Here is a 14,587-nt window from a genome sequence, read left to right on the forward strand (position 1 = left end):
CTACAGGCTCTTAGAGGACCCCTGACCTGAGGCTGACCACATTACTCCTTGAGCTCATCCGGCATGTGCCTGGCCTACTCCCATGTTACCCGCACGACAGGCACCACTGCCCCCGTTCTCGAGCAGAGCCCTGGAGAGGGCCCGCTTGGGTCGCGGCGTGCAGTCCATCCGAGTCCGTCTGGCGCCAATCGCGCTGCACGTATGTGAAAGGGGGACGAGGAAGGACGGGGACGCGTCCGTCAAGGCGCACGGCCCGATTCGTCGGCAGGGCGGCTCGTCCCAGGCGGCCAGGGCCCAGCCGCAGTGCTACAGAGGCGTAGGTGGGCTGTGACGGTGTGTGTGCGTACGTTTGGTGGCCTGTTCGTGGCCCAATGACACGTTAAAGATTATTATCTTTTACGCACCGCACTTTCGTTGTTGCTTAGCCTTTCTTTGCTTGCAATCCCGCACTTACTTGCCGTGCGCTCTTCCCCCCCCCCCCGTCTCTCTCTCTCTCCACTCCATCACATATGCACGCACACATACACGCGCGCACCTGTACTGGCGATTCCGAGTGAGTGGTGTCTCGTCTCTGCACGGGTCTGTTGGGGGAGGGGAGGGGGAGGGGCGTCACAGCACCGTTTTTCATTTTTTCAGTCCGTTCGTCTGCCCCTTATGCCGGCCGCTCACGCGCTTTTGTCCGTTGCTTCTTTTTTTTTTTGCCGGCTCTGGAGTGGTCCACATCGCTCAGTGCAATAGGGGGTAGGCAAGCAAATGAGGGGAGCAGGGGCAGGAGAAACCATCACGCCGCTAACCTTTCCAGGCTACGAAGAAGGAATAAACACACACACACAAAGAAAAAGGCGAGACAGCCACTCACCGCTGCCTCCTCACTCGCCGGCACCCCTCCTCCTCTCCCTCACCCTCACTTCTTCCCCTCTCCGGCGCGAAAAGAACGCTCGACTGACATCGAAGCACATTTTGGACTTCGCTTCACCCAACCTTCTCCCCCTCTTCCCACGGCTCTTCCCTAAAGCACACGCACACTCAGTTAATGCACTGGAACCGTGAACCCAGCCCCCCTCCCCCGCACACCCCCCTTTGCGACGGGCACTCAGCGATTACGTTGTAGCTGTGGTCGGTCGTTACGCACACTGCTGTGCGGAACAGAGCGGATTCCGACACATCTATACCCTCACAGAAATTTCACAAGCACATACATATACTTACCATACAAAATCGCACGCGCTTACATGGGCTACACCAGGCACGTGCGCCTCTGCTATGGATAGAGAAGAGAAAAGGGAGAACCCTTCTGAGTGTGTTTGCTTCCCCATTCTCCTGCCGCTGTGCAGCCGAGGGGGCGGCAGTGATGTGCCAGCTGCCACGCTAGAGAAGCGGATAAGATTACGTAGACCCCGAAGCCCAAAGTGCGCGAACTCGTTGTTGTTTTCTTTTGGAAATCCTGTAGAAAAAAAAGAAAGACGAAGCGTATAGAGGGAGAGAGCGGGAGCGCGAACAAGGTGACACTCACGCAGCGGAAGTACCAGCACAGCGGTGGTGCGGGGGTTGTTCTTGTTTGCTCTCCTTGAATTCGCGTGTATCGCTGTCCTCGCTCGTTCCGTCGCGCTAAGGTAATGGACGAAGGTGATTTCGCGCTGCTGCCCTCATCGCACAGCGATGGCGTTCCTCGATCACATGGGTCGCACCCCAACCCACCGCATACCACGTCGGAACGGTGCCCAGCACCGCTTCTTCTGTCGGATATGGCGCACAGGATCGCCCCCTCTACCTTCTTCGGTGCACCGGGAACACCGGTGAGCGTGTTGAACCTCGTTACTGCGCTGCCGCTTCTGTTGTCGTTGGACCGCTCCCACTACACTGCGACGATGAACAGTGCGCCGGAGGGCGTGCTGGATACCTTAACCGCGTCGGCTGCCCGCGGTGGCGGTCGCCTTGAGCCGCTGAGCTGGACGATGGCTGCCACCGATGCTTCCACTGCTGCGGTGCGTGCGGTACTCTACGCTCGTGGAACGCCGTCTTGGCAAGCGAAGAGACGACGACTGCGGCAACTTGCGCTCGACTCGTTCTTTCGCTCAACCGTGTCGACTCGCATCTCGCTGCGCCGCGAGCGCGCTCCTGAAGGCGGAGACGGTGTGCGCGAGGCAGTGGCGCAGCTGCTGCTCCACACACGCACTGTCATGTCGGATGTCTCGCCGACACAAGCGTATTTGGTTGACTTTTTCGCAGCCCAGATTATGTGCGGTGTGCGCAGTGCTGCTGCCGCCGTGGCAAACTCACCGTGCGCAGCCGCAGCCAAGGCAATTCATGAGCCAGTTGACGGACTAGGTGGGCAGGCGCCGAGCCCCGCATCCGCCTCCACAGCAATGATGAAGGAGCGGGCAAAGCCGCCCTTTGGGCAGCGCAACATTATGAAAAGCGGCGACTCCGCCTCAACCTCGGCCACCGCGTTACCGCACCATGACCGAGATGATATGGCCAACTCATACGCCTCTGCTACCATTGCTGAGCAGCTGCTCTATATCATTCTCCGCACGAGCATTGCAGCGAACACACCGCGGCGGTCGATCGTCATGTGCGGTGATGACACGCCCGCGCTCCTAGCAGATGGACTGCGTACACCGCCGCAAAGTACCACCGGCACCACTGCGCTGACCTCAGCTCCCCTCTCCATGGCATGGCCTTCCGTTGTCGGCAACCTCACGCGCACAAAATCACGGTTAGACGACTTCAATTACGCCGGCCCCGCGATGCTATCTTCGAAAAACGAGCAATCGATATACCATTACTCTAACAGTGCTGGCGCTGTACGCCCAGCTGCGGCGTTGCCATACCAACCGTATTGCTGGCTAGCGCCATCGACAGTGGCGCTGGTGGAGCGCTCACAGGCGCTGCGCCGACAACAGCGCTGGACGTGCGACCTCGATCCGGTGGTCGAGGCCACCGTAGCTGGAAAGGGTTTATGCACCCGCAGTAGCCACTTGTCTGGGGGCGCTGGCACCCGCTTCACCGCTGTCGTATCGTTGCTCGACAGTGTGCGTAGCTCGTGGACTCCTCTACCTGGCATGGCAGACAGCGACGATGCCGCTGCGTTGACGGCTCTTGTGCACAACAGCGGGCTTCCGTTTGCCACAACATCACCCTCAGCTGCGCTGAACGTGGCACGCGAGGCGAGACCCGCAACTCGCTTCGGTGGTTTCCACTGGGGACAGGCGATGGTGGCGGTGGAAGACCCTGCCGTCGAGGCCCTCTTTGCAGCCGACTGCGCTCATCGCATCAGTTCACACCGTAGTGAGGCCGATGGTGTCCCCGACAATGAAGAGGCAACACCGACAAAGCAGCATGAGGCCGAGTCTGTGACAGCCGCCCTGCCCGCGTGCCGTACCCCTTTCGTATCCTGCCAGCCGTTGTACGACAGGGTTCTATACGCGCAGGTGCACCTGGCCCTGCACTGGTGCACCGCTGGCCTTGCTGATCCATTTTGTCTTACCGATAGGGACAATACGGCTGGGCCAAACCTACCGGCGCTGCGCGTTCGCAAAGAGTTTTATGCCCGCCCGTTGCAGACCAAATGTGGCGCCGGGACAGCCGCTGCCGCCACTGCTATCAGTGGTTTAGCCTCCTTGTTGGAGTGGGGCTGCTACTACGGAACGCTGCTGCGCCGTCTTCACCGTCTGTGCGACCTGGCTGACGACGTCACGCTGCGCGGCACTCTCGGCAGCTACGGCCGCTGTGCCATGAACACCCTGCGCCTCCTGCTGTGTTTGCTGCGGCGACAGATCGGGGAACTGGCAGACCAGGCAGGCGGGCCGCACGAACTAAGCTTTGCAGAGCTACTTACAGCACAACAAAGGCTGCAGCGCGCAGTGGAGCAGGTGGAGGTGCTTGCGGCGTTTTTCGGCGTCCCGGCGGCTGCGGCTGCCCCAGCAACCCTTCGGCACGCACCAGCAGCGCCCGAAACATGGGACCCCTTTGACGTCCTCCAAGATCGATGCTCATCGGCGTTACTTCTCTCGCGCTTGTACGAGTGCTTCAGCGCACGTCACGTCGACGCGCTTGGTCAGCACGGCAGCACTGCCACACACTACCACGAGCTTCAGCAGGAGCGGCTCGCTGAAATGCTCATCTCGTTTGGCGGTGAGGGTAGTGACGAGACACCGCTGCAGGTGAAGACCTGGGGCGGCGGCGTCCACCAGCAGCGGCAGAAATTTGGAGCTGCCCTGGCTGCCGTTGAATCGGGGACGGCGCCTCCCAGGGTAGAATTCTCACCCCTCGGCGCCGACAACAAGGGAGATGCGTGGGAGCTGCAGCGCAAGGAGCTGCTCAGTGACTCCATCGACGCCATCGGGATCCTGCTCCGCGCCGTTCTGCGCCCTCTGAATACGATGCTGCACCGCTGGCTCACGGCAGGCGAGCTGGCCGATCCGTATGACGAGTTCTTTGTGGTGTCGTCCCACGGCCAGACGCACAGCGGCTTCGCCTTGGAGCCGTCACCACAGCGGCTACCAGTATTTCTCTCGGTTGCAGCTGCCACAGATCTTCTTCAAGCCGGAGTAAGCCTGCGGGTGCTTCGAGCAGCTGCTTCGCAGGTGGTGCTCAGCGCCCAAAAAGACGCGCGCCGACTGGAGGCCATGGCAGAGGTCAATGAAGCTGCGGCCGAGGACTATGCAGAGGAGCTGCTCGATACGCAGACGCTGCGACGCGCGATCGAACAGTTCATCGAGCGACTCGTACACGGAGCACCGACAGCAGATGCAGCGCACGGTGTGGGACGCGCGGAGACTGGTGCAAACGACGATGGCGATGCCGAAGACGCGGCCCTATTGCCGCTGCTGCCGCGTGTCGACGTAATGTCGTCATACGGCGCCATCAACTGGTGGAAGGAGCACTACAAGGCCTGCACTGGTGTCTTGCTTGAAATGGTGGAGGCCGCGAATCCCAGGGAAGGCGGCGGCCAGGATAGCCCTGCGGAAGCTGCACCAGACCCGTCACTGTGGCTGCAAGCCGACGAGGAGGCGGGATTGTGTGCTGCTGGAGAGGCGGCAGCGGGGGGAAAAGAAAGGGCAGATGACGCTGCTTCTTCCGAAACTCACACTGGTCGTGTCGATACGTCCCTCCTCTGTTCCACCGCTGCACGGGCCGCATGTGATGCAGGGAAAGGTGAACCAGACGATCACCATCTTCGTCACTTTCCTCACGACGCGGCTGTTTTCCCACCAAAGGAGTCGATGGGTGAGGTGCCGTCGTACGTCACCATTTTCATGAACTCCGACGAAGAAGAGGACCATGGTGTTTACTCGGGGATGGCGAGAGCAGCAAACGGGCGGCAGGAGGTGGACAACGCCTCTCTCGCTTCCTCATCTCCTCGTTCCTCTACAACTGCGACGAGTGTGCTTGGTCTGCGCCGCATCGCCGGTTCCCGCTTCTCTACCGGCACAGCAGTGAGCTCGACGACCTCGTCGCGTGGTACCATGGCCCTCTATGGCGCCATCACAGAGGAGCTACGTCAAGTCTCGCTGCTCGAGCAGCAGACGGAGACAGACCTTGGCCAGTCCCGCCACACGCTCCGCGCCGAGTTTGACGCCCAACTGTGGCGCCGTCGACGCGAAGGCCGGCTGAGTGATTGGAAGGCCCAGCGACTGGCGCTACGACTGCGGCGAGTGCGCGCCATGGAGAGCATCGTTGATGAGCTGCGAGATATGTACATGATACGCGCAGTCGGGCACGCAGAAGTCCAAGAAGCAGCGTCGCACTCCGTCGAGGAAACTGAACAACACGGCACGGACGGAGAGCCTTTCATCCCCGGCGCTGCAATGGCGCAGATGCGTGCCGTGGTGCCGCTTCACCACCTGCCGCCGTCGCGCGTTGCACCGCCGGTGATCCTGTACGCCGTGCCAGACTACGAGGATGGCGTCGATGGCGTGACCGGAGGGAGGCGTGGCAGTCGTGCCTTCGCTAGTCGTCCGCGCCGCACGAGCTTTGCGGCGAACCCCACCATCGTGGAGCTGCCCGCGACATCGGGGATGCGTCGTCGAGTAAGCACGCACGACACTCTTCAGTCATATGGGCGGAAGTGGCGCTCTCTCAGCGCAAGTGCACTGTTCATGAACAACTGCCCAAGGCCACCAGGGTCACCGCCGCTGTCGGGGCTCACGCCAAGGCGAGGGTCCGCGGCACCAGCCAGCACTAGGGGCGTCGCGCTCACCGACGCGCTGTCAGACGGAGCTAGTGTGCAGAAGAGCGAGGGCGGTGGTGTGGGACCAGCGGTCATTCGGCAGCTGCGTGATGTCGACCCAGCCGCCCTGTCAGCGTTTGGCGTTATGGAGAAGAGGGGCCTTGTTGGGCCGGCACACGGCGCTGTCGCGTCGTTTGCTAGGCCCTCCGCTTCGACTCTTTGGCAAGTCCCGCTGTCGCAGTCATCGCAGCAGCGCTGCGAACAAGTCGAGGCGGCAATACTGAAAGAGCACGCAGAGATGGTTGCTGCTGTTGCAACGGATGAAGCGCACGCAGAGGCGGTGCGGCGCGACGAGCTAGGGTACGCCCACCCAGATGCGCTCTTCAGAGTGGCGGACATCAACGACGATGAGTTCTTGCTGATGCGCACTGGCCCCAAAAGCTACGCGCGTCGTGAGGCAGAGGAAGCGGCGCTGGCAGAGCTTGCAGCACGACAAGCGCAGCTGGCCGCTTGCACAGTTGATGATCCAGAATACCTTCGTCAGTTGGCTGCTGCTGCTGCGGTCTTGACAGACCCCTGCTGCAACGGTCCTAAGGACAGCACCGCAGTGCCAAAGTGGTGCCTCTCGGCTCAGAAGTTCTCTTCAATGCCGACCAAAACAGAACGTGATGCCGCGGCATGTGACGATCGCGCCGAGGAGGATGTCGGTGCGGACGACAGTGCAACTCAGCTGAGGAGGAACGCGGATCTACCTCCGGCGCTAGATTCTGCGTGGCAGCAAGATGATCCACAGCGAGTCTGGCGTGAAGTGAGGACGTCGATGACGAGGACAGCAGCCATGGGGAAGAGCTTCACAGACGAGTTGTGGTCGTGGACCGCAGGGGAGGCGCATCGCTGGTACTTTGACGACCTCACCCCGCTGCACCACGTTCTCATCGGTGCGGAGGTGGACCGCGCACTTCTTGTCGACCTCGCCCTCACCTGCGACGAGGCGGAAGCGTTGCAACGCTGTAGCGGGTACTACCGCGCGCTTGGCCAGTACACAGCCAACTTCCTCACGCACAAGGCGCTGCAGCTAACGCTGTTGCCGCCTTACGGCTCTCTCTACCGCCTCACAACGCAGTTTCTGGACGTTTGCTTGCTGCAGAAGGCGCCGATTGCCATGCGCCTCATGGATGTCTGGATAGCGTGTGTCGACACCGCACTGGAAGTGATGGCAGAGGCTGAAGAACCGGCGATGGTGCACTCAATTATAATGGGGGAGACGCGGCTGTCGGCGTTGGCGGCGCTCAAAGACACCCGGCAGGGGGTGACGGTGGCCGACGCGCTCTCCTCCCTCAACTCTGCCTTCCAGCGTGAGTGGGCAACATGTGTCACGAATGGGGAATTGACGGTAAAGCTGGAGTGGAGGCTCACATCAAAGGATGACGAAGGACATGAACAGCTTGACTCTTCAGGAAAGGCTCTCGAGAGTGCTGTCGGCTTCACAGAGGGCGACGGTGCAGCTGAGGAGGGTAGCTGGAACGCCTCCAGGGCTTCCCGTCTGCCACGCCAATCGGCGCCCTCATCGCACGACAACGCAGAGAAAGTGTCAAGGTCGCTGTCTCCTATTCAATCCTTCCTTGCCTCGCTCAGCCTGGTGGCGGTGAGCCCGTGGTGCAGTGGAGCTTGGTTGCTGCCTGATCACATGCTGCATTGCACTGGCGCCATCTTTCGCACGCTCCTGTTTTGGAAGAGCGCGGAGCGGATCGTGCTGCATGCGTGGCGCACCGGCATGGATAGTGGCATCCCCAGCGTCTTCTTCTTTTGCAGTGTCGTGCGTCAAGTGTTGGTGTCCAGCCTTCAAGAGACATTGTGGGGCCGACTGGTAGAGCTGACGACGGCGTACCGAAAGAGTCTGCAATTCGAGGCCGGAGTCCTCTACACGTACAGTGCCCTTGAGAGCTTCACAATTGACCACGCTGCATTCTTGCGCGAGTGCGAGTTCTACATGCTCTGTGGTCCGCAGTTCCAGCGCCACGTCCGCCCTGTGTTACAGGCGATGGTGAACACCGTCGAGGAGGTGGAGCGCGCGCTGCGGTTGGCCCAGGTGTCGATACGCGTTGCACGGCGCCAGTACATGGCCACCTTCTACTTCATGGTGAAGAGGGGAAGCAGCAGCAGCAGCAGCGGTAGTGACAGTGACGAAAGCGCGGAGGCCGACTGCTGCCGGGAAACAAAGGAACGACCAACAGTGATGTCAGCACCTCGGCACGTCTTTACCCCCTCGCGGTGGTCTCGGCGAGCACGGATGGAGCAGGACGTCGGGAAAGTGCAGGGCAGTGACGGTGTTTCTCGGGCCTCCCCTTGGTACCTTCGACCCCTTGAAGACGCCTTGGTACACCACTCCAAGGCGCTCTCGCCACCTGAAGCAACTGGCAGTGAGCTCACTGTTGCGACTGCACATGATACAAATCCTAAAACCGACCTCGACAGTGCTCGCACACCGCCCAGGGGCGCCGCAAAGGGGAAAAGGAGGCGAGCAGCGCAAGCAGAGCGGTCACCGTCTTCGGCTCTCAGCAGCGCCACGACAGCTCGCTCCTCAACACCAGTGGTCGACAAGTCGCTGTTTTCTGTGATGAGCGCTGCCGGCAGTGGTGAGGAGACACGTCGTGAAGGCAATCCAGCTCCCACCGCAGTATCACGCAAGAAGCGCCGCCGTGGAGGTAGCCAGCCAGTCGGTGTTCGCCGACCTACCGCTGGCGCAGCAGCGTCAACGGCCATGGCGCCATGGGCTTCCGCGGCTGCGCCGCGCCTACAAACGCGGAGGTACAGCTGGAGTGCTGGCAGGACAACGCGGCAGTCCGCTGCTTCAGCTCCGGCACCAGCATCGCCGGCGACGGGTGCGGCAATAACGAATACCTCAGTAATGAAGCGACCTTGTCGCAGCCGCCACCACGGGAAACGGCTCTCCTCAGCGAAGCGCGAAGAGCGGCGCATCAAGCTACGCGCGATTGCAGAACGCAAAATCAAAGAAGAGGTGGAACATCAGCACCGGCTGATGCGCGACATGGCTTCTCTTCATCTACGTCGCTTTGAACTGCTCACTCAATCCCTGCGCGATGCGTTAGCAGAGGTGATGGTGAAGGAAAATGTGAAGGGTATGGAGGAAGAAAGCATTGCTGCTGCTGCCGCCGCCATAAGCGATGGCGCGTCGTTGAAGTCGATCAAGGACCTGCACAAGGCACAGCGACAACATATGAACCGCTACGCCTACATCTCGACAGTGCTCCAACGGCTCGATGCACTGATCGAAGTGATGGCCACCCAAGTCTAACCTCTGCCCTTATAAAACAAGTGCATGTGTGTGTGGGGGGCGGAGTGGGTGGGTGAAACGTCGGGCAGTTGTCTCGTCAAGGCAAACGTGGTGCTTGGGGCCACCCCGGTGACGAGGATGTGTTGGTGTTTTGCAACCTTCTCTTTCCCTTTCTCAGCTCGTGCTTTATGTGTTTTGCCGAGCTGATTGAACTTTTCTTTCCAGTATTGTGCTGGTCAGTCTTCTGCGTGGTGGCCAAACAAGGGTCATGAGAAAAAAAAGGAAAGGAAGTACAAACTCGCTTCCCCCTTAAATGCCCGCTATCCTGGGAGGGAAGGAATACGTTCTGCATACGTCCACAAGCCTATGTGAGCTCCCCTTTAGCCCATCCGTTGTACCGGTCGCTCTCTCTCTCTAGGTACGTCGGCAGAATGTATTTGAGGGAAGGGGTGAAAAAGGTGGGGGTCGAGTGCGGTCTGCAGGCGTACTAAGTCTCTGCCGCACGAATCACTGACTCTGCGTCAGTGACGTATCCTTCCCTTCTTTTTTTTTCTCTTATCGGCGTCTTCGAATATGTCGCTCGCCTTTACTGAGAAACCGGTGGGATTCACGTGTCTCTCCTCCCTTTTCCGTTCCCCCCTAACTCCTTCACTTTGCTCTCTCCCTCTACCGATCCCTCTCTTTTGTTTCGATTACACTAACACACATGCACCATGTCACATGTGCGCTGTTCTGGCCGTGCTTAGATGTCTGAGGAGCAGGTGTTCCGGTAGCAGTCTCGAGAATCACCGCCATTGCCCACTTCCCCAACACCCCAACTCTAACTGCTCCCTCTGCCCTCATCTCTCAGTGTTCTGTAAGGTGTCTGCACTCCTCCTCGCTCTCTACCTCTCTCGCACCACAGCAAGAACTCACCTGTACGCATGCTCTGAGAGCTCCCCCCACACACACACAGTCTTGCCTTTAACGTAACCGAAGTCCACCTAACATCTCCTTATCTCCCCCCCCCCCTCATCAACACCACGATTCCCCTACGCAGGGCCTCTCGGTGTGTCAGCCACTATTACCGACACGCAACAGAAACCTCCGCATTTGCTGATAGAGATTACACTCTGCCCCCCTCCTTTCCCTTTCTCTTCCCTTTCTCACATACCACCTTCATTTTTTTTTGTGTCTGTGCACTCGCAGCGAAGATGTCGTCCTTGCAGAAGATCAACGATATTGAGGCGGAGCTCGCCCGCACGCAGAAGAACAAGGCCACCATGGCCCATATCTGCGCTCTCAAGGCCCGTCTGGCGCAGCTGAAGCGCGAGCTCATCGCATCCGAATCGAAGAAAGGCGGCGGCAAGGGCGAAGGGTTCGACGTACAAAAGACTGGCGATGCTCGCATTGGCTTTATCGGCTTTCCGTCTGTCGGTAAGTCGACGCTGCTGTCGAAGATGACCTCGACGCACTCCGAGGTGGCCGCGTACGAATTCACTACGCTGACCTGCGTACCTGGTGTGGTGAACTACCGCGGCGCCAAGCTGCAGATGCTGGACCTGCCCGGCATTATTGAGGGTGCTAAGGACGGTAAGGGTCGCGGTCGGCAAATCATTGCTGTAGCCCGCACCTGCTCTCTCATCCTCATCGTGCTCGACGTTGTCAAGCCGCTGCAGCACAAGCTCATCATTGAGCGTGAATTAGACGGCTTCGGCATTCGGCTGAACAAGTTGCAACCGGATATTGTGATTCGCAAGAAGGATCGCGGCGGCATCAGCATCTCCTCGACGTGTCCGCTCACACAGCTTGACCAGGAGACGATCAAGACCATCTTGGGCGAGTACCGCATGTCAAACGCCGACGTCACATTCCGCGGTGACTACACGGCCGACGAGCTCATCGATGCAATTGAGGGGAACCGCGCGTATATCCCAGCCATCTATGTGCTGAACAAGATTGACCAAATCTCGATCGAGGAGCTCGACATCATCGCCCGCATTCCGCACAACTGCCCAATTTCTGCCCATCACGAGTGGAATCTGGACGGTCTTCTCGAGTGCATTTGGGATCACCTCAACTTCATCCGCGTGTACACGAAGCCAAAGGGTCAAGTGCCGGACTACGACGCGCCGGTCATCCTCAAGAAGCTCCCGCAGCCGTCGGTCGAGGGCTTCTGCAATCGCATTCACAGGCAGCTGATGCACAACTACAAGTATGCGTGGGTGTGGGGCTCGTCTGTCAAACACCAGCCGCAGCGCGTGGGCAAGGACCACCTGCTGGATGACGAGGATGTCGTGCAGGTGGTGAAGAAGGTGTAGAAACAAAAGAGAAACATAGGCACCTAAGCGACAATGTGAGGAGCGACGCAGATGCACCCGTGAGGGATGTCGCAGGCTGAGTCACACGCACACACACACACACGCAAGTGATGAATCGTATGTGGCAAAGAAACGCGTACCGTGCGTGAAGTCGATCAGTGAAGCAACCGTGCATCCCGCCAGCGCTTTACCGCGTTTGCGTGCTCCTTCTTCTTTGGAGTGATGCCCCTACCTAGGGTCGGCGTGGCTTACTTTGGTGTGGACTTGAACGTGAGCGGACAAATTGGACTGCTTCGACAAAGTGACGGGCATACTTAGTGTGAGTGTCTTTGTGTGCACGCACTGTCAACTGGGGAGATGAGGTGGACACCGACATCATGCAAGAGATACGTGAGCGGGGCTGCGGTCCGAGAGAAGAGGGGTGCGCGCGAAGTGACATCAAGCGGCCAGAGAGCGTCTCCGAATGCGTGGTAGCGCGGAGTTATCGCGTGCGTGTGTGTGTGCTGAATAGCGCAGACGGGCACAGAAACACAACCTTCGCTTTTTCATGGGTGAGGGCACACGCACATCTTTAGCCACGCACGCACGCTCATTCTCTCCCTCTTCTTCTCTGCTGTTGCCTGCCTCGTCCTTGCTTCGCCTCTCACCACCACCACCGCTACTTCCACTTGGCCGGCGCCAAGTCGAGTTCTGTACAGAGTCGCTCACTATCTGTTTCCTTCCTTCGTACGCTTCGTAGACGACTGTTATGACCAGGGTTGTCTGCGCCGCGTCATACACACACACACACACGCACATGCATGCACGTCGCCGCCGCATCATTATCGAACAGGCTAGTTGACTGTTGGCTAATGTCTCCGTGTAGGGAGGAGGCCCCCTCTTTCCACCTCTTTGGGTACTATTCTCTTTTTTCTTCTTCAGTGGTTTGTTGGCCTTCTGCTTATATCCGCGCATCTCTGCATGTCTGCGCTTACGCGTGTGTGTATCTGCGGGTGTGTGTGTGTGTGTGCGTGCATGCGTCGTTCAATCTAGCTTACATCTCCATCGCCCAGGGGCAATGTTTTATGCCCGCTCTCTGAGGAGAAAAAGCGAAAAGAAGAGTAAATAAGGGTGTTGTGGTGACACCCACCACTCGACCCCGTTGCTGCGAGCGCGGGCACATGTCCTGTCAGAAGCCGCCTCTCCTCTATCGCCCAAGGAAACGGCTGTGAGGCACATCCAGGGTGGGGATATGGAACAGGAAAGGGTTCGCACAAGCCACACTCCCACTTACGGTGACATTCCGTCTCTCTTTCCACGTGTGGCCAGTCTATTGTGAGCAAATCAACAAGTAGGCGAATATGCCACTCGCACCTCAGGGCTGCATAGCATACCAAGTACAGTAAACCTTGCCGCTGCAACTTTCTCTGATCGCACCACTCACTCTCTCAGGCTTTCTTTTCCAGCGCGCTCCTCTCGCCATACTGCGTAGACATAATTTATTTCCTTTGTGCATTGCTCTCGCCGGTCGCTGGAGTCATCATTGAGGCAACCGTGGCACACACACATTCAACGCTCACACGCAGCCAAGCACCGCTACAAAAATACGCGCCGACTCATTTTTAATGTAGCGAGGCTAAAGTCGATCAGCTGAAGTACACCGCACCAAGAACGCACAAGGAAAGGAAAGAAAGGGAAAAGTAGCGCAGACAAACAAAAAAAACACAAGGAAGCCCTGTTTAAACTTTAAGTCTTGTCTTCGTCTCTGTTCTCCTCTGCCCTCAGCGGCGCGAGTTGTGGGTCGCCTTTTGCTCTGTGTGTCTGTGCGATCATCCTCGGCACATCTGCAAATACACAGCGCCACTTCTTCATACCCACACACACACACACAGACCACCACTACCCAGTTAACGAAGAAGGCACGCACCCTTTTGGCTGATGGTTTCCGCCTCTCTCTCTCCCTCTCTCTCTCTGCGAACTCTGTCAGGCTCTTTTTGTGCAGTCGCCACTGCTCCTCTCTCCCTCTTAGACAGACACGCAGAAGCATCGCGAAGGGCGAGACCGCAGCACAGTGTTTTCTTCTTCGTTCGCCGTACTGAGTTTGTGTTGTTGTCTTTGGCTCGAACGAAGTGCATGCGTGACTGCATCAAATCCCCAACGACGCTGGACATACAAGCGCGCGTAGACGTATTCTCTTCACTTATCTCATCATCTTGAGGCAAAGGTTCACAGAAGTGTGCGCGTTCCTCTCTTGAGTGTCCGTCAGTTCTACGTTTTTCTCTTCTACACTCCCTCTTCTGTTCTCATTCCTCGCCTTTCTTATCTGCCACAGTTTTCGGATCCTCGTTCGCTTATCAGCATTGTGTGGCTCTTATCACTTTTTTCTACCTCTCTCTGCTCTCCTCTCTCTCTCTCTCACACATCTCCGAGTAATCATCATCAGCGAAGGGCGAAAGGAAAGGTCACCGCTCTCTCTCGCTCGCTCTCTCTCTGATCCCTCTTCTTCTTCTGCGTGGGAGGTCGTGTGTGTTTCTGTGCACTCGTGCGCGGCATTGTGTGGCTCTCTCTCCCTTTAGTCGCGCCCTTGGACCTTTGTGCTCCCCCTCTGACTGGTGTATAATCCTGCTGTTCGTCATCGCCACGCTTCCCTTCTTTTCACTTTCCCTTTCGCTTGATTCATCTCTCCTCTCTCTGATCATTACGCGGGTTATCGTTCTGCTGCGTATGCTTGAAAGCGAGGGAGCGAGTGAGTGTGCGTGTGTGCGTGCCCAAAGTGTTTTGTCATCCCCCTCTCATTCAACTGAGAGCTCGAGGATCGTCAAACAGCGGAGCCATCAC

General features: G+C 58.4%; 2 protein-coding genes across 2 annotated transcripts, besides 1 other annotated feature; both read left to right on the forward strand.

The window, feature by feature from the left end:
• Positions 1–383: part of a repeat region that runs on past the window's edge.
• Positions 384–1,616: 1,233 nt separating this feature from the next.
• On the forward strand, positions 1,617–9,491 carry LPMP_352330 (hypothetical protein; the record flags this gene model as incomplete). Its single annotated transcript, XM_010704868.1, has 1 exon — positions 1,617–9,491. The coding sequence occupies one exon, from the start codon at positions 1,617–1,619 to the stop codon at positions 9,489–9,491; it is 7,875 nt and encodes a 2,624-aa protein (XP_010703170.1).
• Positions 9,492–10,663: 1,172 nt separating this feature from the next.
• Positions 10,664–11,770, forward strand: LPMP_352340 (developmentally regulated GTP-binding protein 1, putative; the record flags this gene model as incomplete). Its single annotated transcript, XM_010704869.1, has 1 exon — positions 10,664–11,770. One exon carries the CDS (start codon positions 10,664–10,666, stop codon positions 11,768–11,770), a length of 1,107 nt encoding a protein of 368 aa, XP_010703171.1.
• Positions 11,771–14,587: the final 2,817 nt, after the last annotated feature.

The sequence above is a fragment of the Leishmania panamensis genome, assembly GCF_000755165.1.
Source record: "Leishmania panamensis strain MHOM/PA/94/PSC-1 chromosome 35 sequence".
NCBI classification, from domain to species: domain Eukaryota; phylum Euglenozoa; class Kinetoplastea; order Trypanosomatida; family Trypanosomatidae; genus Leishmania; species Leishmania panamensis.